Source organism: Neolamprologus brichardi, chromosome 11 (genome assembly GCF_056152115.1).
Source record: "Neolamprologus brichardi isolate AB-2024 chromosome 11, ASM5615211v1, whole genome shotgun sequence".
Taxonomy (NCBI): domain Eukaryota; kingdom Metazoa; phylum Chordata; class Actinopteri; order Cichliformes; family Cichlidae; genus Neolamprologus; species Neolamprologus brichardi.
Genome location: NC_142114.1, coordinates 11521558 through 11546033, shown reverse-complemented (window position 1 = coordinate 11546033; position 24476 = coordinate 11521558). Strand labels below are relative to the sequence as shown.

The following is a 24476-nucleotide window of genomic DNA, read 5'->3' as shown; positions in this document are numbered from 1 at the left end:
GGAAGAAAGGAGAAGCCGATGTCATTGATGTCATGGAAGTCAGCTGTTTAGTGCACAGCACAAAATTCAACGACCTGATTCACTCATTGAGAAATTATTCATTAAAACGGGCCACTCTTTTCCAAGACATTAATGACTTTTTGTTATTAAACTCCCAGACGAAGAGGAGAAAGCCACATGAAGCACGCAGCATCGACTGACAGGAAGAAGTGTCAAAGCCTACAGCACACTGGGTAATGCAGTTTACTTACTGTGCCGGCTGAGGCTTTGGTTCTTCTTTGATCCTAAAACATAAAAAAATAAAAAAGTGTGCGCAGCTCAGTGCATGTCAAACAGAAAGAGATGAGGAAAACAATAAAAGATGGGGAAAAAATAAACAATGAGGATGTCATTAAAGATGGGTGTGACATAAATAATTATCCAGCTCTACCAAGAACAATATTTAAAAAATATATTACAGATGAGGATTTAATGAAAACAACAATTTAGCTGTGAAAATGGTAATAAAGTAAACAAGAAAAATCACAGGAAGATTTTAAAAATGACGTAATGTAAATAAGTGACGCAGATAACACTTAAATTAAAAATGACCGCTTCATGTGAGTAACACCCTCTTTCATACTGAATCTTCTGCCGTGGACAAACATTCAATTTGATGCTGTGGCTATCTCAAATCCAAATCCGCCTCCCTATTGCACAAAAAGCTTCACTAAGGTGGATCTATAAGTGATAAGACCCCCACCATCGTCAACAGCATCAGCTCATCAATTTCCAGAAACACTGGAAAACATCAACAAACACAAGCTAAAAGTAACCACCAGGGAGAGCGGTCCGGCTGTGTGACACTTGAGCACTGCCTTCAATTACTTGCTGACCAGCACTGTGAGGCAAGGTTGGAAGTAGTAACTAATTCTGTGTAAACATTAGCTACACCAGGTCATCAGCGAGGTTTAACCTAACTACACTGAAAGTTGACAAGGTGTATTTTGTGGTCTGAAAATCTATAACTCTACAAGATTCAATGGGGAAAAATAACTCATATGGTGTCACAGTATGAGTATTGATATTATTAGAACAAGAGAAACACCCTTCAACCACATTATGAGTGTTGATGTTGCAGCTCTCCTGATGCCAACATGTGTTTGGAATCCAACGAAAACATAACAACCAGCTGATTCGAGCAGAGCTAGGCAGTAGATTTAATCATCCATAACTGTAGTGACATTAAAAGAGAAAAATCGGCCAGTATGTCAGATTTTTAAATTGCCCAATATTGCTATCGGTATCGTTCTTAAAAATTCTGCTGTCCACATATTGAAATATCCTGAACTATTGAACCCTAAATTGCCCCTGATGCAGCCACTGAAGTGTGTGTCTGATAGTGTCAAGGAGTGCAGTGTGGCAGGCAGGACCCAAAATGCAGGCGCTCAGACTCAAGGTGTTAACTCAAAGTCACAGCTTTATTGGCTGGCAAGAAAAAACATACAAACTAAACTAGGAAACAACAACCTAAAACTCACAGCAAGAGGGACTACGCAACACTGACTCAGAGAAACACAGGGTTTAAATACACTGGGAAGTAACGAGGGGAATGAGTCACAGAAGGAGGGCACAGCTGGGAGAAATCAGGACTGACGACACAAGGAAAGCAGGACACATTCACATAAGACACGGACCTTCAAAGTAAAACAGGAAGTATGACATAGAGACGCGAACTTGACACGGTGGAGACAGCAACTAAGAAACACAGAGACAAACCATAAGGTAGAGGACTCTAAGAACCGAAAGACACAGAGGGAAACTCAAACATGCAGGCACAGACTTACACAGAACAGAGGGTACACAGAGAAACATGAAGGGCAAGGGATCGAAACTGGAAACCATAGAATAACTCACACAAGTACAATAATACAAAAATCCCAAAGAACTAAACATGCTGGGTCATGGGACCCAGGACCCTGACAGATAGAACTTTATACGTAGTAGTGCATTAACCATGTAACACAGTTATTATGGGATAAATAACATATAGCTTCGCAACTTCCAGAAAGTTCTTCACTGGAACTACAATATATAAAAGACATAGTCTCAGTGCAAAAAGTTTACAGCGTGTTGTCTGGATTTTCTAGAGTTATTGCAGATTTAACTGCTATGAGCACGCACCAACAAAATTCAATTTACCTTGCACTGATGTAGTGGAAGAAATCCTCTTATAACTAAGAAAATAAAACCAAACCGTTGCAGAATGCTGCGGGAGGGATTTGATTTGTTTTTGGTGTATTCAGCCTTGAAAATAAATTATAAAATGTAGCAGCTTATAATACATGTTTGTGTGGAGCTTTGAAGAAGTCAGCTAGGGGACAAACTGCTGCCATGTCAGCTGATAATTCTAATGAGGTATTTATCAGGCCTACAGCTTGCGTTGGTAAAACTGATACATAGAAATGATCATTTAAATAACTTACTATCAGAACAACTGTACATAAAGTACAGTATATACACTTACTTTGTTGATTAGGCCTGTTTAGCCGAAGCAACTGTCTAATGAGTCCATCACGGTGTAGGAACTCACTGCATTTAAATATGTAGACAGGAAGAACTGCTGAAGTTCAAACTAAAGAAAGTCGAATTAAGTGACTTGGAATTGGCATTGCTGTTGGTGGCAGATGGGCAGAATTCCAGAATTTGATGATTTGCTGGGAAGCAGAAGCTTTTCTAGGGTTTACAAGGAATCAAATGCAGCATTCGACATGAAAATGCCTCACTAATGAGGGAGAACAATGGTCAGCGTGGTTCAAACACAGATAGAAAGGCAGCTCTAACTTCAATTATTACAACCAAGGCATGAACAACAGCATCTGGAAAACTTTGGGCATATCAAAATTATTGTAAAAACGCTGAATCGTTTTGGCTCGGTCTGCTATATATTCAATAGCATATTCGGTAGTAGTATATAATACATCGTGCTTTTGCAGGTGGTTACAGTTTAACCAGAGCGTCTTGTAAATAAGGGTGGGTATGCGTAGTTTCTTGAACATGACAATAAGCATGGCCTCAACAATAACGATCTGAATCCAGCAGAGCAACTTTTGGAAGTGGTGCAAGTGGAGATCATGTAATGAAGGTGCTGCCCAAAAATCTGCCAGTATCAATATCATGCCAATCTATTCTGAAGGGGTGCAACTCAATACTAGCATCCATCAGGGCATTCATTTTCTTATCCAACAGGGTCATGGGGGGAGGCTGGAGCCCATCCCAGCTGTCACGGGAAGAGAGGCGGGGTATGCCCTGAACATGTTGTTAGTTTACTATAAGACCGGTAACATTGAGACAAAGAACTGTTCACTCTTACATCCAAACCCACAGCCAATTTAGAATTGCCAATTAACCTAACGAGCATGTCATGTTTAAACAATGCAGATTCAATATCAACTTATTTCCATTACTGAAATCAAAGCAAGAAGCCAGTACTTTTTTTTTGTCCTGGAGCATATAACATACATACCCGATCCCTCTAATGACCACAGGAGCTCAGAAACAGGACAAATATAGTTGTAACAGCTTGCATACGCAGCATCCCTTAACACGCATTCTCTTCAAATGACGCACATCTCATATAGTGATATCTCTAGAAGTTCAAAATACGTGCAACCAGGACAAAACACCAAATTTACACCGACACAGACACAAACAGCAAGCACCGTGTGACTGTCTTGTGTCTGTACACCATCTATCAGTGGCGCTGCAAGCTCAGCTGCTGCCGCCTGGTTTAGGAGCAAATGTCACTTAAAGCAAAACACAGACATACTGCAGCTGAGAATCACACACCAGACCTCCGCACACCTGATCGCCGCTTATTCTAGTGAGCTGCCGGCTTTATATAGCCGTGTGAAATGGAATGTGTTAATTGGATTTTGTCTGATTCTGACCATCACAGCAAAAGTAGCTAATTTGTTGTGTGTGACTGGTCTGATTCCTACATGTAGTGCTGCGAATAATGATTAGTTTCATTACTGGTTCACCTATTTTTTTTTTTTAATTAATTGCTAATAAAATGACCAGGACCTAAGGCAATATGCCCATATAACTATTTTTGTCCAAATCCCAAAAACATTTAGATTTCATGCATCCAGTTTTGTCTGCTTCATCCCATCATCCCAGCTGTCATAGGGCAAGAGGCAAGTTGCCCAGGTATTAGTCGCCAGTCCATTGCAGGGCTAGCACATAGACATGAGCATTCATGCTCTCACCTACGGCCAATTTAGATTCACCACTTAACCTAACATGCATGTCTTTGGACAGTGGCAGAAAGCCAGAATAACTGGGGAGGGCATGCAAGCCCTACACAGATGCTGGCTAGTGGATTCAAACCCAGGATCTTCTTGCTTTAAAGCAAGGCTGCCCACCTTTAAGTTTAACTTGTTAAATAACCTCTGAAACAGTCCCAACTAAAAATAGTAGCCGTACCCCTTACTTTACCCCTTATTAGTGGCAGCCCATAGAAGCCTAGTAATGACACATTAAGCCTGTTAAGCCATATTTGAGAATACCCCATCATTTTAACATCCCATACTTCACATACAAACTCAAACTGCCAAAAAGATGCTGAGGCTAAAGCAGAGTCACACAGAGCATCAGAACGGAGCACTGAAGCCTCACAACAGTCTGGTTTAGCGAGAGGTAGAGCACAGCAAAAGTGAGAGATCTGTCCATCTGATCTGTGTCGGACGGGTGAGAGAACACATGAGAAAAGATATAGTCCTGTGTACCCATCAGTCTCGCTGCTCTGTTTTCCGATGAGCCAGTCCATATTTATCCTCTCGCTGTGTTCTCTCGATGACCTGCAGCGCCGTTCCTTATTGATCCCATCAGCACCGTCTCTGTGGTCGCATTACAAGCCTCATATTTATCTGATCGAGCCTGCTGCCTGCCTGCCTGCCTGGACAGCTGCCGGGCGCTGTGTGTGTGTGTGTGTGAGAGAGAGAGAGAGAGAGAGCAAGGAGAGAGAGCGCATCCGACTATGCATTTATGCACACCGTATCAACATGTGTGCGTGTGTGTGTGAGTGAGTGCTCTGTGTATTATTTGACATGGGGCAGTGAAATGACTGAGTGTAAAATGTCACAAGTGACGTATTCGGGATCCTGGCTGCTGCGGAGGCCTCCAGGCCAGATGCAGTCTCCTGTTTTCTGTCTGTTTAACCTGCTCTCTGCAATCACATGAGACCATCGCAAGACATAAAAGACAGATGAAAGACACAAATGGTACAGAGTTTAGAGCAAGTTTGTGCGGGAGTTTTAAAAAGTCACATCCTGCTGTTATCTTTACTCTTATTTGCTCCTGGATTTCAGTTTCCGCTTTTTCTCAGTGGCTTTGAGTCACAATGACTGATGCTGCACTGCTCTCTAGTGGACAGATGTGCTGCATAAGCTTCTAAGAGATAACTTCCTGGGATTTTATTAGAGCACAATCATCTTATTTTCATACCATGTGGACTTAACTGCTGTGTTAGAAAACAGCAACACATAGAACTAGCAGCCATCCACAGAGGTGCTGGATCCCTGCCTAGTTACAAATGACTGAATGTGTATTCAGACTGGGGATGGGGCAGTGCACATCTTGCCTGATGCTCCCAGATCGTTAATCTTAAAATGCCAAAACCACTGCAGCGAGTGTGGATGTGACCAATGATGGACTCTAACAGAGTACATTTACTCTAGTGCTTTACTGAATTGCAGTCTGAATGTATATGAACTTTAAGATTTCTTGTTTTACTGCTTTCTGCTTCTACTTTTTTTTAATTTTTACTTTTTCAGCATATTTTACCATTCTTTATTATTAAATAAAAAGCTGCCTGGCAGTATATAACACACACATAAATCTCTCAGTAATTCTGATTCAAAAATGTAACATATATGACTCAGAAAGGGGCCATTGTGTCTTTCATTTTAAATATGTTTTGATGCTAAAACTTTTACTTAGGCAAAGCACTGAAATGCTTCTTTCAGAAAACACCTAAAACTTTTCAGGCTCTGCAGTGTCACTTTTCATCTATATTAAGCCACAGGGCTGCACAGCGCAGAAACTGTTGTCTGCACTCTGCACTTGGTCTCCTCCGTGCCACAACACTTTCAAAGATCTTGTAAACACCCTTCAATGAAGGCCAGACAATCAGCTGAAGGAGTTAGCTCTGAAACAATTACAGCCTGACCAGTGGAGTACTGATATTTTTGTGTTTATTTCGTGCTTCCAATAGTGTAGTGGTTAACAGATTTACTTGGCAAGGAAAAGGTTGATTATTTATTTCCAGCTGGAACACAAATCTCCTTTATGTCTGGAAAGGCATCCATGTGTCAAGGGAGCAGCTGAAAGTAACTTTACTGACATTTGGTGAAATTATGACATATCAGATGATATTTGTTTCCCTTCAGATACAGGAAACATGGGATTTCTCCAACATTTTTTATGTGTAGCTCTTTATTTACTTGTTTACGCCCGATTTCACTCGATCAGTTTTTATGCCTGTGGCATCCCAAACACGGAAGTTCAAAAATTCCCTCTTGTTGACAAAGTATGCAACATCAATACATGTAATGTAGATATATCCACAAACAGCAAATAAATGTGTCAGGCTCTAGAAACAATTAGCTGATTATTATTATTATTATTATTATTATTATTATTTTGTCTTTTAGCTCATTTTTTTTATTTATTGAATCACTGCAAAATAAATGTATTTTTATGTTTTGGACAAAAATAATAATGTATTGGCTCTGTGAGGCCATTCAAAAATATTACCAAAGATGATAACTACTACAGACCTACTGAAGCCAAACAAATAGATTCTCTTTGAATTTTATAAGTACGCTTGAAAGAAGTTTTCATTTCATTGTGTGAGATTTTTCTAATTCTTTACTGTCAGCTTAGTGTATAAGTAGCTGATGAGTTTGGACTTGTTGCTGTGAATTACGTTTATGTTTTAAAAAAGAGATCTATACAGGAAATGATGAACACACTTTTAACACCAGCCACAGCAAAAAGGATGCAAATTGGCACTTTATAAGAAGGATACTGTTGTAGAAAAAGTAGGCTGCATCAGCTTTATTCTAAATCTGACTCATAGGGAGGTGAGATCCTTGAGAGATCTGGGTTGATGCATCTCTGATATACCAGAGAGAGGAGTCTAACATGCATAACTAGACCTCGACTTAAACAGTGCAATCTTCAAACTGCTGCTCCTGTGTCGCAGCTGTGTTAAGACAAAATTACTGATACGACGGCTGCGCAACAAGCCCTGAATCAGCGCTGGACAATGCAGTAACAACTTGCACCACAGCAGGTTCACCAACAGCTAATGTGCATGCAACAAAGAAACAGAAACCAGGAAACAAGCAGGATGGCACACTATTTAACTAACCTTAATTGATATTTTCACACAGCCCAGTCTAAGTTGCCATGAGAAAGTATTTTTAAAAATCAAGGAAACAAGACCAGTAGAAGCATAGTGTACATTTCACTGATTCTAAATAAGCTGCAGCTCACAGCACATGTCGTGCAGTTTTAGAAGATAACTCTCAGTTGACTTTCTTTGAGTAGAAACTCAGTTACATATTGACAGAACAGCAGCAGAGCAGCAGGGTTATGATGAGGTGTACTGGGCAGTGTCCTCCTCAGGGACAGACTGACAGGGCCGGGATTACCACGAGCAGAACACAACAAGCCTGCTCATCGCTAAATATCTATTGCAGATCGTGACAAAAGCACCTCTACTGTGCGTTTAGATCTACATGCATCAGCGCGTTCACTTGATTGGGATCCTTTGCACTCAGAACTGACTGACTGTGTGTCTGAGAAGATACTCTGCAATGAAATATTACAGATGTCCCCTTAAATGGTTTGAGAACAGAATATTGGCATCCCGCTGTGGGTGACAGATTTTAAGCAGAGGGTCATATAAGGCCTTGGCTACAACACTGGAGCAGAAAATCTGTGATAGAGGATCTCATGGCTAAGCAATGACCCCACAGGCCTTTTGAGTCCACTACAGACTGAGCGATAATTGGATCATAAGGGAGTAATCTGGCTCTGTGAGTAAATACAAACTACATATATCATTAACACATCCCGGTCAGTCAGTCCTGCCAGGAGATGAGGTTAATGTCTGTCTGAAATCACTCACAGGCAACTAACCGTTAGAGAAACTTTCATCGGAGACTGTGGCCCAGCAGAATTTTACTCTGGGCTTATTTACTGTATGATACAACTTGCCACGTGGTATATGCCAACAGTGTCTATTTAATAATAATCCCTTAAACTTGCCTGCAATTGAGACACAGTAAAGAGTTCATGTGGGGAGCAATAGATGGATTACATTTGTCAAAGTGCTCTGAGTGCTCTAATCTCTAATTAGTCTAACGATCATTTAGCTTTTTTAGACTTTTTGTTAACTCTTAAACAAAACGATAGGAGTTCATAAACAATAAGGCTATCCCCACTACACAAAAAACCCTGAAAAACTGGTGCTTATTCTGTTTCCTTCCTGGCTTCAGGGGCCACTTTAGGGGAAACTACTGTGGCCAACTGCTTATCTGTAGTGGGTGTAGGCTGACAGTCCACTGTTTACCTCAGCTGTCAATATTCGGGTTGTCCATGTCTACTCATTTGATGAGTCAGTGACTCTCACTTCTGTCTGATGTCAGCGATACTGAGGTGAGTTGTTGAGGATATCCTGAATTTTTCTATAAGCCCTGCTGTTTTTGCCTCTCTTAGCCTCTCTTAGCTGTTTTTAGCCGCTGTAAGCTGCTGTTATCTGGTGTAAGCGAAACATCTTTAAAGTAAATCTAACATTGTTGGACACAGACACTTAGAGAGTAAACTCTTATACAATGTGACAATATTATCAAACTCTTCATCAGAGGGAAAGCGTGACTTTTAGGACACTTGCGGCCTAACATTAGCTGGTGTAATATTAGCTTATAACCTGCTGTTGTTGCGTTTAGTCGGTCAGCTGTCCGAAGATGGGAGGGAAACATATCTAATCTGCTGACAACAAGTGATTGTGATAATACTGAGAATAAATAAGCATGTTTATCCACGTTGTAGAGCCCTGACTTCAGTTCAGGAGATGAGGCTTGAGGTGAGAATGAAGAGGATGAGGTGGATGTAAGGGAAGAGAGCACATTGGCGGAGGAGGCAGATGAAGAGGGGGAGGAGAAAGACATATTAAGAAAGACTAAATTATAAGGTGGACTACTTATATGGGCAGTCTCTCGCCACATACATAAAATGTGATTAGGCGAAATGGCAATGTCCATCTCCACTACTGTATTCAACATGGCGGGGCAACATAGCTGGCGCCGCTCCTTCAAACTCTTAATGCACTAACTTTATGAGAATTCATGCATTTGCTGGAAGATATAATTACACACTAAACACTGTATATTTATGAGTATAACATTCTTTTCTCTGTTAAATCACCTTAAAACAATTACTGTAACTTTAAGACTGTGTTACTGTACTTTCCCCTCTGCTGTACATTACCAAATCTTAAACAAAGAGAGAGAGAGGGCTAAAAATAGCTGCTCATTTAAAGATGGGTGATTAGATCTTGAGACACGTTTTTTTTTTTTACATTCTACCTCTCCAGTAAATGTCAGGAGAAGGGCTACTTAACACTTTCTCTCCATCTCGTAGAGGATTAGGGGCAGGGGATGAAGTGCTGATAACTTCCTCTGGCACGGGGCACTGGCAAGGCACGATAGGCAGGGCAGGGGGAACGGCGAGAGGGCAAGCGCCTCGGTGTGGAAGGGGTTGGCCAGCTACCACAGCTGGGCCTTAGAAAGCAAAGATAGGACTGAATCCACGGGGCGCACTCATCAGAATAGGCAATTTAACAGTGCGCAAGCCAGACCTCCTGACCAAGAACTAATATTCAGATTGTCAAACAGGAGTTGGCAACAGCAGGTTTTTTTTCTGAGCAACGGGGAAGTGGCTAATCTGCTGCCAAATATAACTAAAATCCATCTGTTTCCTTAGATTACCTGCCAGGATTCAATTGAGCTGCTCCATATCTCTCTTCCTGAGAGATTTCCAAGTGGCAAAGAGTCAGCTAATCACCCAGCAGCCCACACATTCACAAGTATATTTCTATGCAAAAGCTTACAGGAAGCATATGTACAATATCCATATGTCATTTTAATACAGCAACTTCACCATACAGCGAATCATGTATAAACAGTACGAGAAGCATTTAGTCAGAGGCAGTGACGCACCGTGTTTGTGTTTTTGCACACAGTATATGAGCGTATTTGCTTTAATAATGGGTGTGTGTACAACCGCATCTTTCACTGTATGTGTACGCTTAGCTGCGTCTCCTGTCAGCCCACTTTATTCATCCTGACAGAGATACATTTCATAATGGCTGTGATCAGCACTTTCTTGGCAGCTGACATTGTCCCTAGCTAACGTCACAACTCCTGTTATATGCAAGGCTCAACAGCTCCACTGGGAATGCTCTAGAACTTTAGCCTCAGCCCCACCGTGGCTGGGTCACCACCCCCCTGCGTTTTAACTCAGTCTCTAGACAAACACAGCTGAAGGCAGCTTCATGCCTTCCTTCGTCCCTTCCCACGTACCATAAACAGTGAAGCATCAAGAACACTTCTCAAGCACCAATGCCGTTTCTCCATCCCCCCGTATTATTTCCAGTCTCATAATCAGCAAAAACCTAGTTTCAGCCTTTTCTCCTCATGTCCATGGTGAGGGTAGAGTGGTGATGATTATGATCACATTCTCTGACACATGCCACTATCCAAACCTTCCCCTCAACAAACCTCCCATCAGCCCCCATCTTTAAACAGATACAACAGCCTCTCGACAGTGTTGTTGTGGTCTGTACTGAAACTGCAGTCAGCTGTCTAATGTCTTTAATAATAGCCCAGCCATGGCTAACAATAGAGAGGTAATAGATACCCCGCCTATTGTTGGCCAAGCCTGCTCTACTCCTTCCTGTCACAATTCATCACTATAGCACATCACTATTAGCTTGTTTAACTAAACTGCAAGCAGTGTACCCAGACAGACAAGCACTGAGCCTGCTGAGATCCCCTTTCTGCACACAGGTTACACCCGTAGACGCCATATGAAGTCCCACACCATGGATCATGTTTTATATATTGCATACACTACACACAGTCTAAAAGACTAGCATGCTCATTCAAATGAACAGATGTCGCCACGACACCGTATGACTTGAATTAACTTGGACTTGGTGGCTGTCAACATCTGTCTGATGGTGCAGAATGAAGTGTTTGAGTGTAGCTGCTGTAAAAGCTCAAATCAAAAGGATTCCCTTGCATTAGCAGCCTCTGCACAGATTTAAAGCAACAACTATTCAAGCATCAGCCCCCTCGAGGATAAGGACCGGCCTCTGTACACCAACTACAAAAAAACAGCTCCCAGCCCCCCTCCTCATCACCTGATGCCTAGTGGCTTTAAATGCCTGCACTTCGTTTCTTGAGGTGTCGCTTCAGAGAGCTGCATTTACATTTTGCAAAAGAAGGATTTCTTTGTGTTTGTCCAATGACCCTTCTCCCCTCGCCATCATCCACTGCTACACATCCAGGCCACGTCAGCATCATCATGGCGATGGTGGCAGTATCTCAGTGGGATGGGAGATATTAAGGGATTAGTGGGAGATCCTCCATCAGACTTCAGTGACGGAGCATGATCCCGGGATCACAACATCAGCTCCTTCTGCCCACCACCGTCCTGATCAGTGTCAGACGATGGGGATGAGAGACAGGCCTCGTCACTGTTTATGTTCAGTTTTGATAGTACACACCCAACAAACCAAGCAAGGCTGAATACGGCAGATACTGAATCTTTGGGATAATGTCTTTAAAGCCACCATTAGCTCTAGGCAGAGTGAGCGGTGGCCTATATGCTGTACAATATATCCCACTGTAGGTTACATGGTAGTGCCTGTGTGCAGTGTTCAAATGGTGGGCTTATATAAGAGCTGCGGCTGCATTTGTGACATCACCATAAGCACTGCTCTTTATCCTCCTTTATTTATGTCAGTCGGCTACCTACAGCAGCATCTGCATCCACTGTACATGTAAAGCTGTGTAGCATTACATAATATCTAACCTGACTCATGATGGAAGAACAATAACCATAACAATATATACCATATATTTAAAATAGAGAGCAAGCAGGAAGCAGAAATGTGTATTTCCATTTTTTAGAATGTATTCTGGCCACAGTATTAAAGGACCTTAGATCCATAAGGTTTTTTGGTTGGTTTTTTTGGTTTTTTTGCCACACAAAGGCGTATTTGAAGGACCGGCTCTGCTGCACGCACGTGGTTGAGTCACCAGTTTGCACCTGCTTTGACTAGCTGAGTCTTGAATGAGCATAACGTGGAGAGACACACAATCACGTTGGAGAAAGAGAGATTAGACCGGCCTGTGTAAACTACCGCTACTAAATACATTAGCTCACACACCAAGCATCTCGGGGGTTGGATATTAGCAATTTAACTGTGTGCTTTTTTTTCCCCATTTCAACATTAACTTGAGTTGATAGTGATTAAAAACAAATGAGAAAAAAAAACAAGAAAAAAGTAGCCAAATCTAGATATTTAAGTCTGTACCCACTACTTTTTTTCTGTTCAGGTTCATTTTAACATCCAGGACAAAAACAGTCTGTGTCTTTTTTGTATTTCTTCATAAAAATCAAGCATATTTTGCCTGTGCATTTAACAAAAAAGGGCCTTATTTACCCTGTACTGTAAGCTTACATGTTCAACTTGATCTAAAACACTTCGACAAGTGTTTTGGATCACACTTTTGTTGCTAAGGAAGCTAAAACTTTTGGATTAAGTTTTAGCTTCCTTAGCAACATTCACTGAAGCTAATGCTATTGTATAACTGGATGTTAGTTAAACTTTGTGACTGAGTTAGCTATTTAGCACAGAGGTTTTCGTGTGGACCTTTCTGTATGCCACAACTCACCGTGGTGAGATTATAGTCTGCCACTGAGAAAGTAACTAAATGAACGGAGGGAAGGAAAAGGGCTTTGTGGTATCTACTCTAGGGTGACCATATTTTGATTTCCAAAAAAGAGGACACTTGGCTCAGTCATGAAAAACATATATAAACAATACCTCCTCTGTGCGGTTAATGAATTGTGAAATAAAATATGCCATATAGGCTTTTACAAGTCAACAAGTGCAAAAAAATAACTTGAAAGCTTCTGGAATTAAATAATGGTACAGAAATAATGCCTCATCTGCATGAGAAAAATTACCAGTACTGGATCGGTACGAGGGAAGTTTCTTTTGCAGTTCGTCTGAAAAGATGGACTTGCGCTTTGGGATCTTTTAAACATCATTAGGCGCATTGCTGCACGCTGACTGTCCCGTCTGTGAGTGCAGAACAAGCGCTCACAAAGCAGCAGTTCGGGATGACTTCAAACACATGGGTCCTCTGCCGGAATATAGTAAAACCCGGACATTTTTATCAATCACGAAAATCTCCCCGGACGCCCCGGACAGAACGTGAAAAGAGGACGGTTGGTCACCCTAATCTATTCTGCTTCAACCAACATGACCTGGCTACAGGAGAAAAGGATTCATATATTTTTAGATCAAAATCATCATTAAAACATTGTTCAAGATTTCAGGAAATACTCTTATTTCCTTACTTGTCAAGCAACTCTTGACAAGTAAGGAAAGGAAATTGATACCATATTGCTTAGTATGATGCTAAGTCAGGCTAACAGTTAGCTTGACTTTGCATAGCAAGTGGAAGCAGACATGAATAAAACTAGCCTACTTTTAACTGCTTAGTTTTAAAAACGATATCAAACGACCCGTAAGCCCACTTAGGTATATGTAAAATTTCAGTTTTTCTAGTTTTGTTTTTCTAGTATAATTTTACTACTTCCTGAAGAATTACAACAATTGAATGAGTATTTAGTCTCTGAAGAGTACCCTAACCAAAATCATGTTACTCCAGCATTGTATACCCAGAGATGATGGGTAACCTTCATTTAGCTTTCATCAGAGCATGAAACTGATTAAGGCTGTAAGGCTGAAATGTTAGCATTTTTGTTGGTGTATTTGAGATTTTTCAGCTATCAAAGCAAATAAGTATGTTTTTGAATCTGAGAGGACTATGACAGAACTATCTGTGAGGATCAAGACTTTTGATGAAAATAAGTCACTTTGGTTTTATTAGATGGCTGTCAGATCTGTTAATGACACTTATTTGTCAAGAACAAAGATGAATTAATCAATTCATCAGTTAATTAACATGATTCTTTGTTAGAAGCTCCTTTGTCTTCATGGTTGTTGGAGATGGTTCTGTTTCTTTGCTGTCTGGGTTTCTTGGATGTTTGGCTGCATGCCGGTCACTACGGAAAGCTGAGTGTCCCCACTATTAATAGTCCAACTAACAGCATGAAGGTTCTCACTCTTTGAACGCAGTCAGCTGGAGATGACCTGGTGCCACGTTCCACCTTTAGTAACTGGCCATTCAGCGGCTTCACTTTCCCATGCAGGTGTCACTGTCTCTCCTGCTTTCAGTTTGTCTCCTGCTTACTTGTTCACAAAGCATCTACATAGATGTTAGCAGTACAAACGCTGAACTATATTTAACAGCTGTAAGTGCTCAATTCCTGTGCCACAGCCTTAGATTCATATTTTGAGAAATCAGTAGCAAAGATTGTTGTTATGATAAATTCATCTCAAGCGTGTCATCACTCTACCCTTAGAGATACATTTAACATTGACGCTACCAGCTATTCTATAGCAGGCACATATGTTCTTCAGATACGCTAGGCTTCCCTCAGAGGATCAAATGCTGTATATCTTCTTCCAAAACGGACTTTATAGTGGTGGATGGGGACGGGGGATGGGCAATAAAAGTGATAAAGTGTCGGCTTCGCAGTGCCTTTCCCTTTCATGATTCTGCTCTCTTTGTTCTTATTTGGCCGATGTTCCTTTTTTGCATTCATTATTTATCTCTTTTTCTCCGTTTTCTTTGTTTTACCGCACTACTATTCATTTATAGCTGCATTTCTGTTTCATTGTGTTGCTCTCATTCAGGCTAGTCTTGCACAGCATGCTGGGAAGCTTACATAACAAAAGGCCAGATGTTCTAGTAGTGAAGCTGTAGCTGGGTTCTGTTCTGGCTCAGTCCAGGATCACTAGGATCGCTTTCAAGTACTTTCTAACAGACAAAATGACACACTGACTCACAGTCACATAAAAATTGCAATACTGCCCACCTAACTTCTTGTGATCGGACCCATAGAAATGAAATTTTTAAACACAGTTAATTAAATAAGACATGAAAGTTGCTTGAGGCTTTGCTTAACTATTATTTAACATATAATATTATAATAAGTACAGAGGAATCATCATTTGCTGGGGTAGCAACAATTTAATATGCATTGCTTGTACTAGTTCCAACAACCTATTAAAACATTTTCCTGTAGTCGTGTTTCACCAAGGGCATTTTAGATTGCACAGCCAGGGGCAGGAAAATCCCTTCAAACTTTGCTTGAGGGATAAGATCCCAGAAAGTATAAAACCAATGCTGACAAATGCAGATGTTATTTTGAACAAAGCCTTAAGAGACAATGGAGCCCAGTGCTGTGCTGTGCCACACAGGAGAATAGCAGGCTATGGGAGATGGCAGGCTGATTGCTCTGTCAATGAAGACTGAGGCTGTCATATCAGCAACGGGACCTGATAGCATCACAGACGTCAATGTCTCTCCTCTCATTTTCTCTGTGATGTTTTCTTCTCCCTTTCCCCTCTCACCCCCCTAGTCCCTGCTCACTTCCTTTCCTCCCCTGCCCTTTCTTCTGCTTTCCTAACACATTCTAGCCTATCCACGTGTGTGCTCTCTCTTCTTTTACAAACCCTGTTATTGACTCAACAGAGCATTGTCAAAAAAGTTCTTAAACATTACATCCCTGTGAACACGACTAAAATGATCCCACCAGCAGATCTACATTACAGACCAAAAAATATTATGAGCCATTACACACTATTACATCAGGTGACATGTTTGTTTATCTGTAGTTAATCCTGCAGACATGCTCCCAGTGCTATAAATAACTGGCAGATGTATTTTAATCCTGAACTGAAAATAGCTACACGTGAATGTTTTATTTGTGTTTTAGCAACATTTGATTGCCCAGATGTTCTGCTCTTATTTGTATTGTGAAAAAAAAAAGGTTAAAACATACTTTACGGCTAAAAGCATGCATTACAACTACAGCAGCTGCTTGGCTAAGGGTGGATGGGCTCTGCTTTAGAGACAGGGTGAGAAGCTCAGTCATTCTAGAGCCGCTGCTCATTCCACATTGAAAAGAGCCAATTGAGGTGGCTATGGGACAGACCCAGGATTTGCTGGTGAGATTATATCTCGACTGCCTCGGGAACAAATCAGTGTGGCCAGGGTGAGGGAAGTCTGGGCTTCTCTGCTTAGACTGGGGCCCTTGCAACCCGTACCCAGCTAAGTGGGTAGAAAATGGTAGGACGGAGGGAGAACGTTCACAAACTGCCTTGATGGCTTTGGACTACATTGCTAAATGCTATATTTTATACAGTGTGGCAATGGAACTGAATTCCAAGATAGATTAGAGAGATTAGATTAGATGAAACTTTATTAATCCCTCGGGTGGGTTCCTCTGGCAAATTCAGTTTCCAGTCGCACAGCACCGACAGACGTTGCATGTTACAGATGCAATAAAGGGGAATGAGAGCAAGGATATAAACATAAATATACCATATATACACCATCCATCCATCCATCCATTCGCTTATCCTTTTCAGGGTCGCGGGGGGCGCTGGAGCCTATCCCAGCTGTCATAGGGCGAGAGGCGGGGTACACCCTGGACAGGTCGCCAGTCTGTCGCAGGGCCAACACAAAGGGACAGACAACCATTCGCACTCACATTCACTCGCACATTCACACCTAGTGGCAATTTGGATTATCCAAATAACCTATTCCCACAAACTGCATGTCTTTGGATGGTGGGAGGAAGCCGGAGTACCCGGAGAGAACCCACGCAAACACGGGGAGAACATGCAAACTCCACACAGAAAGACCCCGGCCTGATGGTGGAATTGAACTCAGGACCTTCTTGCTGTGCGGCAACAGTGCTAACCACCGTGCCACCGTGCTGCCCCCATATATACACATATACATATATATAAATACAGAATATATAATATGGATAAATAGGGATACCAGTGGATTTCACATTTGTGTGAGTCTATTGCACAGTGATTATTGCACAGTGGAAAAAAAGCACTACAGCTCAGCTTTGTCCCCCTGTTTCCCCTCCCTCTCTCCTCCAACGAGGAGTTAAACAGTTTGATGGCGTGTGGGACAAAGGAGTTTTTAAGTCTGTTGGTTCTTGACTTTGGGAGAAGCAACCTGTTGCTGAATCGGCTCCTCTGATTATTTACGACCGTGTGCAGAGGATGCCCAGCATAATGTCCATAATCTCCAGCAGTTTCTTTAGTGTCCTTTTCTCTGCCACTGTCACCAGAGTGTCCAGCTTCATGCCGACCACAGAGCCAGCCTTCCTGATTAGTTTTTCCAGCCTGGATGAGTCCCTCTTTGCTGTGCTGCTCCCCCAGCACACCACAGCATAGAACAGTACTCCTGCAACCACCGACTGGTAAAACATCCTCAGGATGAAGAGGTGTGGCCCCGTACGTTTGTCCATATAGTATAATATGTACTGAATGTGAAGGATGTGGCTTATATTTACAGAGAACTGTAAATCAGCTCACTTTCTCAGTTTTGTGGCATTCAGTCTAAGGGCTTCCATGAATTATGCTGGTCGCAGAGATATTTAGCCACATGTTGGCAAATTTAATAAGGAATTTAGCAGCTAAAAACATGATATGTTTATCTATACTTCATGCAAACCGAAACTGAGCTAACAACAATAAACTAAGCTTAGAAGTAGTCTGAGGCATTTTCTTTATAATAATACAATAATTTTTACAATAATACAATGCCTGTATTAGATGCCACATTTTGGCATACAAGCCTTTGTTAGGGTTAGAGAGACTTCATGGAAAAGGTGGCTCTTCTGTCGTTGTGTTCCACCAACAGGAATCTTCCATTTGTGCTGTCCAACAGCAGTGGAATATTCCAGTCTTACCCAAGGCGGAAGAATGGAACAATACATGCATAGGAATTTTTTTTAAGGTGTAATATCACCATCCCATGTGACTTAAGGTATTTGAAATCATATAAAATAGAGCGCCTTGGAGGTCTTTGAGTTTAATTCTTATATACATATATTCAATCCCAAGAGTACCTCCGTCTAAAACCATTCAGATCCAGGAAGGACTCTTACTGAAAAACTCTTTTTGGATATTAAATATTTGGCATTTGGCTGAGTAAAAAAATTCAGATGGAGCAAGAGTCATAATATATCAAAATATACAGTGGTGTGAAAAAGTGTTTTTGCCACGCTTCAAAACCTACATGGACCTGTGTGGAAAAAGTGATTGCCCCTAAACCTAATAAGTAGTTGGGTCACCTTTGGCAGCAACAACTACAATCAAGCAATTGTGATCACTGCCAATGAGTCTTTTACAGCACTATGGAGAAATTTTGTCTCACTCCTCTTTGTAGAATTGGTGTAACTCAGCCACATTGGAGGGTTTTTGAGCATACACAGGCTTTCATTCCACATGTCATGCGACAGCATCTCTTTCAGTTTCAGGTAACGACTTTAACTATACCACTCCAAAGTCTTCATTTTGTTTTTCTTAAGCTATTCAGAGGTGGACTTGCTGGTGTGTTTTGGGTCATTGTCCTGGTGCAGAACCCAGGTGCACTTCAGCTTGAGGTCACAAACAGATGGCTGGAGTCCCAAAGCCTTGGAAATGGCTTTGTAACGCTTTCCAAACTGATAGATGTCAGTGAGAAAAACGACTTGCTTGGGTTCTGATATTTTACATATGTTCAGAAAATCAACCCTTATCTTGTAAACTAATGCTACTACTAAGTGCATTCAAATGGTAAACAAGCTGGGAATGAGATTGGTCTAACCAACTAAAATGACTCCACATGTCATGTTTAAAGGTATATTTCTTAGATCCTGGGAGCATATTCAAAATGAAAGCTGGTACTGGGCCGTTTGAAGAGGACGGAAAAAAACAAACAAACCCCAAAGCATTTACAGACATCAGTGGCTAATATTGTGTCAGAGCTAATATGCATCAGTGAAATGTTCATTAACATTATGATACATTTTTTTAATATAAGGAAGATATGTGGCTTTACACCCACTTGTAGTGGCTTACAAGCTACTTGTAAACATATTGTTTTAAAGTGTATTATATACAGTAAATCATGTCACATTAGATCAAACTGAGCCAAACTACTTAAAATATACCAACTGTCCATAACCAAAACACACAGATACTTTAATTAGCATGATGATGTATTCATTTGGCGTGTGCTCTGCTTTGCAGAGTCAAGACATCTTCTCTTCCACTTTCTCTCTCTATTTTTTCCCTTGGGGAAAAGCGATGGGGGATGGGAGACTCATGACAGAATCTGCTCTCTGCATGGGAAGGCGAGTAAGCATGGGTGAGTGAGCTAAGGGGGACTAGAGAGACACAGAGAGAGAGAGAAACAGAGAAGGAGTGTACTGTAAACTGTCCAGTGGGAAGCTTATCAGCATTGCCTCATCTTATGTCACAACAATACGACTCTATCTTTCTTTTTTTTTTAATTTGTCAAATTGAAATTTGCTTTATTGGAATTCATTAATTTACCATCAACATTACATAGAAACAGTCAGATTTACAGTTTACATCACTGGCTTTTTCTCATCCTATAATATGAAAGCTGTCATTTTCTCCCCTCGTATATTTTTGTAAGATGCTGTTCTACATTTAAATTTTGTTTCGCAGACATTACAAGCTTTAATATTTTTCTTGAATTCAGATCACTACTGCTGCCAACATAATCTAACACGTGGTATTATTTATTCAATGAAAAAGTATTAAGTTGAAGAGTAGAACAAGAATTTTAGAGGCTTAGACGTCTGTATAATGTGTGTGAGTACAGTACTCCACAACTGCTGCAGCCTCAGGAGGCCTGAGATCCTATAGCCTCCAGGGACACATGGCCTCTGAGTAACTCTGACCCCAGCTGGTATGTTGAGCTCTCTGGCACAATCAGATAAATGACCAGGATCCAGGGCTGGGGTAGGGGGCGGAAGTTTTTGAGTGTGCATGTATGTCGGGGGTAGGGGAGGTAAGAGCAAGGGAAGAGTTAACGGAAAATGGGACGTGATCAATCAAAGCTAATTTTAGGCCAATGCGCTTCATGTGGAACACCAGCCATCATAGCTGTTGACAGGCATGCTAACCAGAAGTGTAATCTGTGTTTTTAGGCGACTCGTCGTAGAGAGAAGTGAAAAGGAACTGATGAACAGTTTACCCATCACGGAGGGCTGTAGTCAGCCTGTGAAAGTAATGTGTGTAATGTGCTCTTTGTCTCTGGAGAGAGTTTTCCAGCGTCTGTGATGATGTCATTAGGATTACCCTGCTTGGGTTTTGAGACTAGAAATGGAAAATCAACATTACAAACTGGGGGCTTGAAATCAGTGACCTTTTATTGTATATGGTGGGTTTATGGCAGAAGGATACAATCAAGCTGCATTCGGGGAACTGTAGGATACAGTTGTTTCAGATCTTATCCCACATTAGAGGCTAACAGTTAGGATACCCCTGCATTTTTGGATATCCTTTTCTTACAATACTAGTCTTGCGAGTTAATGAAAGTGCAATATTACAATGGTGGCTTATTTTGGGTTTTTTTATTTCACAGCAAATTCACTGACATTGTTTTCACGTGTGATTTTCTTTCTGCTTGGAATTGTTGCATTCCATGTTTACATAAAAACACTAAAAGCTTTAGTGATTATATTTATGCTATGATACATGATGCTTAAATTTCTAGTGTGGGGGTCTTTTTAGATAAAATGAAAATTAAAAAAATAACCTTAATATAGAAAAAAAGGTATTCCCAAATACAGAAAATAGGTCATACTTTGTTGTGTGCGATTAAATTCAGGGGGGAGCCCAAATAGATGGCAGAGCAGCAGACACCTCACATCCCCAGAATAGCTGCATCTCAGTGGGAGTCCCTCCTTCAAGGCAGACAGTATAATTAGCACTGTCAAAGGCGATCCCTGAACAAATGGCACAGTACCCCCTGATCCACGGGGTGAACACTGTCGCAAAGAAGAGGACAAAGTGGCATATTTACTGGGATGCTACTTATGTGGTTTTAAAGTGAAAAGACAATTAAATAGGACAGCGCTTGCTGATGTCACTGATAGGTAGGTGGGGTGAGACTTGTGCCACTGAAGTTATTCAAACAGTTATTCTTCCCACACTCTAGCATGCAGGCCTAGAGGACTAGAAAAGAGGGAGAAAGGAGAAGTGGAGCTGCAGGCATTCTGTGGGTAACCCATCATAGGCAGCTGATACCTTGCTGTAAGAAACAGAGTGTCTACATGAGTGGGGGTCCCATAGCCATCATTACTGTACTGCTCAGGGGCTCACTGAACCATGGAAAGCTAGGATAGTTGATAGCTCCAGAGGATTCTCCATAATGGAACAAATGGCCCTGGAGATATGCTTAATTGTCTTTTATAGGTAGACATGTTAGAATTATGCACTGAAATATGATTTAAAGGCTACAACTTTGATGAGCCTCTGGGGAAAGAAAATAAGCTACAGATACGTATGCCGCTGCCTTATACACTTTTCACTGGGGCAGCACATTTTCAGCACACGCACACACCGTGGCACCTCCAGTGAGATGACAGCAAGTTGGCAGGCCCTGCAGCTGGAGGCTTCTCTCTCTTTCTCTCTTCTATCCATCCCTCCATCCTCGCAGGATTCCCTCTGTTATATTACACACTTCAATGTTCAAGCTGCCACTTTCCAGAAAAGCTATCAGAGCTGCTGTGGGATCGGACCAGGACTGCGACAGCAGAAATGCGTGAGCCACACAGGCAGGGCTAGATGTTGTTGCGGCGTGGAGGTGTTTGTTTCCAACACTGCTGGAAATGCTACGAACCATCCAATGACAAGTTAATCCGCTGCGGTTGTACCTACGCCAGGGCTGAGCATATTAATGCTACTCCGGGATATGTTCTGCTTGTGTGATTCATAGGTAAAGAAAGTGGGGATCTACTGTTTTGATGAATCATGATGAGTCACCACATATGTATAGAGAGGCATTCTAAAACTGAGCCAATATCCTGTTGCACGAAAGGAAACTTTACTATCAGGCCACAGAGGAGTCAGACGGTCAAATCAGAGTCTCAATAGATAGCAAAACAGTGCCAGCCACCCTTCAGTGTAAAATCCACCTCTTTTGCCACATGTAATTCAGTACATGATGTAACCCCCCCCCCCCCACACACACACACACACACACAAACACACACACACACACACACACACACACACAAACACACAGTAACCAAGGCATGAAAGGGGAAAACCGAAAAGAAAACACAGAGTGCTTCTTATGCAAAGCGACTCAAACAAAGGCCTCTTTGACCTCCCAACATCTGGTGTCCATTCAGCCTGTGTGGCGTGCATCAAGTTACCCAACATTATGGTGAGACAGCCAGTCACGCCTGTCGCAAAGAACAGCCTCTTCTGCCCATGCTCAGTCATGACAAGGCTTTGACATCACTGTCAGACTAAGAGTGACTAAAGCTGACAATCTCCCTTTACCTCCGGAGAAAGAGAAATAGGAAAAACATGCCGCTGTTGGGGAGTAAGGGAGGATGAGGGGAGACAGTGAAAGGGGAGGAAAGGCGGAAAAAGCCTGGATGAATCACCCAGCACGCACCGCAGCGGCTGAGGTAGCCGTGTCTTGGAGTACATGAGTCATGTTCATCATGCAGCAGCACTGGGCAGGGATTGCACAACTTTCTCTCCATTAGGAATGTTGCAAATATTTACCCTTTGATGGGAAAAAACAATAGCTCTAATCCTTCTAAAGAGCTCCCAGTGATAGTGCCACACATCCCTCACACTGAAGTCACTGGCACCTGCTGAGAGGATGGATGGAACACCAGTCAGCCTGCTGCAGCTCTCAGGCACACACACCCACCCCCACCACCCCAAAAGAAAACAAAACAAAAAACCATTTGACACCTAAACTGCAATCGGATATTTATGCTGCATTCTAATACAATAGTAAAAACCATGCAGCACCAAAATTGTGTGCAGCTTTTCATTGAAGAAAAAGATAAACCCCAAGAAAATCAACAGGATGGAAACATTTAAGGCCCACATTTATAACCCTCTCTCTTAAAAATCCCAACGGGTTCAAAGCCATTTTTTTAATTAACAGTCCATCAGCAGAGTGTGTTTCTTTATAACAGGTCAAGACGAGTGGGGGTAATATTCCACCATAAACGAGATTTATGGCTCAGGCGGTGATAGTTTTAGAGCCATGATGGCGGAAATACTCCAGTCCACCTTAAAAAAAAAAAAAAGGAAAAAAAAAGCTAAAACCCTACAGTGGACAGCGCCGTGGTGCTGAAACAGCTCCGAGCGACATCTGTACACAAGAGGAGCGGGAGGGGGGGGTACTTTAACGTTGAAATCACACAAACACACACCAGCGTGCGCCATTGCCACAAAGGACACCTTAAATGATCTTTCCAGTGTCATATTGTGTAATCTCGATGACGTTCGTGGGGAAAGGCTAAGCTATTTGGCGTGCTTTTTACGTGAAAATGGCGGGCGCCGCTGCTAAAACCCAACCCATTACAGCTATAGCTACAGCCACAACAAAGTGGGAGGAAAGCGCCAGAAATTCATGTTGCATTACAGCACTGATGCCAAGCTGGTAGAATAATATAGGAAAGGCTCTAAAAGGGGGGGGAGTCAAGAAGCGTCAGCCAGGCAAAGGGGACCTTGTAATAATCACTCCGGTAGCCTACTATCCGCTAGTGGTCGACAGCAAAAAGTTCTAGCTTGGAAGTCAAGAGTCAACACGGCCACCAGTATCTCAGAGATATGTACACACGCTGTGTCTAATGACAATCCACCAACACACAAGGTTTATTCACCAAACAGCACCGACACCGCCTGTTAACACCCTCTCTTTCTCTCCGCTTACTTTAGCATAGACTGCTCCTTCGCTTCCTCCTTCTTCTGTCGGTCCATGACGCCGAGGATGATCTTCCTCTCCTCCTCGGTGAGGTGGCTGAGGTCCGGCATCTCCGGCATGGCGCCGGCCGCTGAGGGAGTAGCAGCAGCAGGGCCAGGGCCGCCCCGGGGCCCGTGTGGAGCAGACATCTTTTACACACAGTGGCTAAAAAACGAGAAAGTCACCGTCAACCAGCAGCATCGTGGCCGCTATTATTTATTTATTTACCGT

At 42.0% G+C, this 24476-nt stretch overlaps 1 protein-coding gene across 1 annotated transcript in view; it reads right to left on the bottom strand.

Annotated features, from left to right (window-relative positions):
• Positions 1-24476, bottom strand: part of rims2a (regulating synaptic membrane exocytosis 2a) — a 149197-nt gene that overhangs the window by 124274 nt on the left and 447 nt on the right. The window contains exons 2-3 of the mRNA XM_087848107.1: positions 24216-24410; positions 252-284 (exon numbers count right to left, since the gene is read on the bottom strand). Of these exons, the coding sequence (XP_087704233.1) occupies positions 252-284; positions 24216-24394 (212 nt within the window). The 5' untranslated portion in view covers positions 24395-24410. The remainder of the gene's footprint in view (positions 1-251; positions 285-24215; positions 24411-24476) is intronic.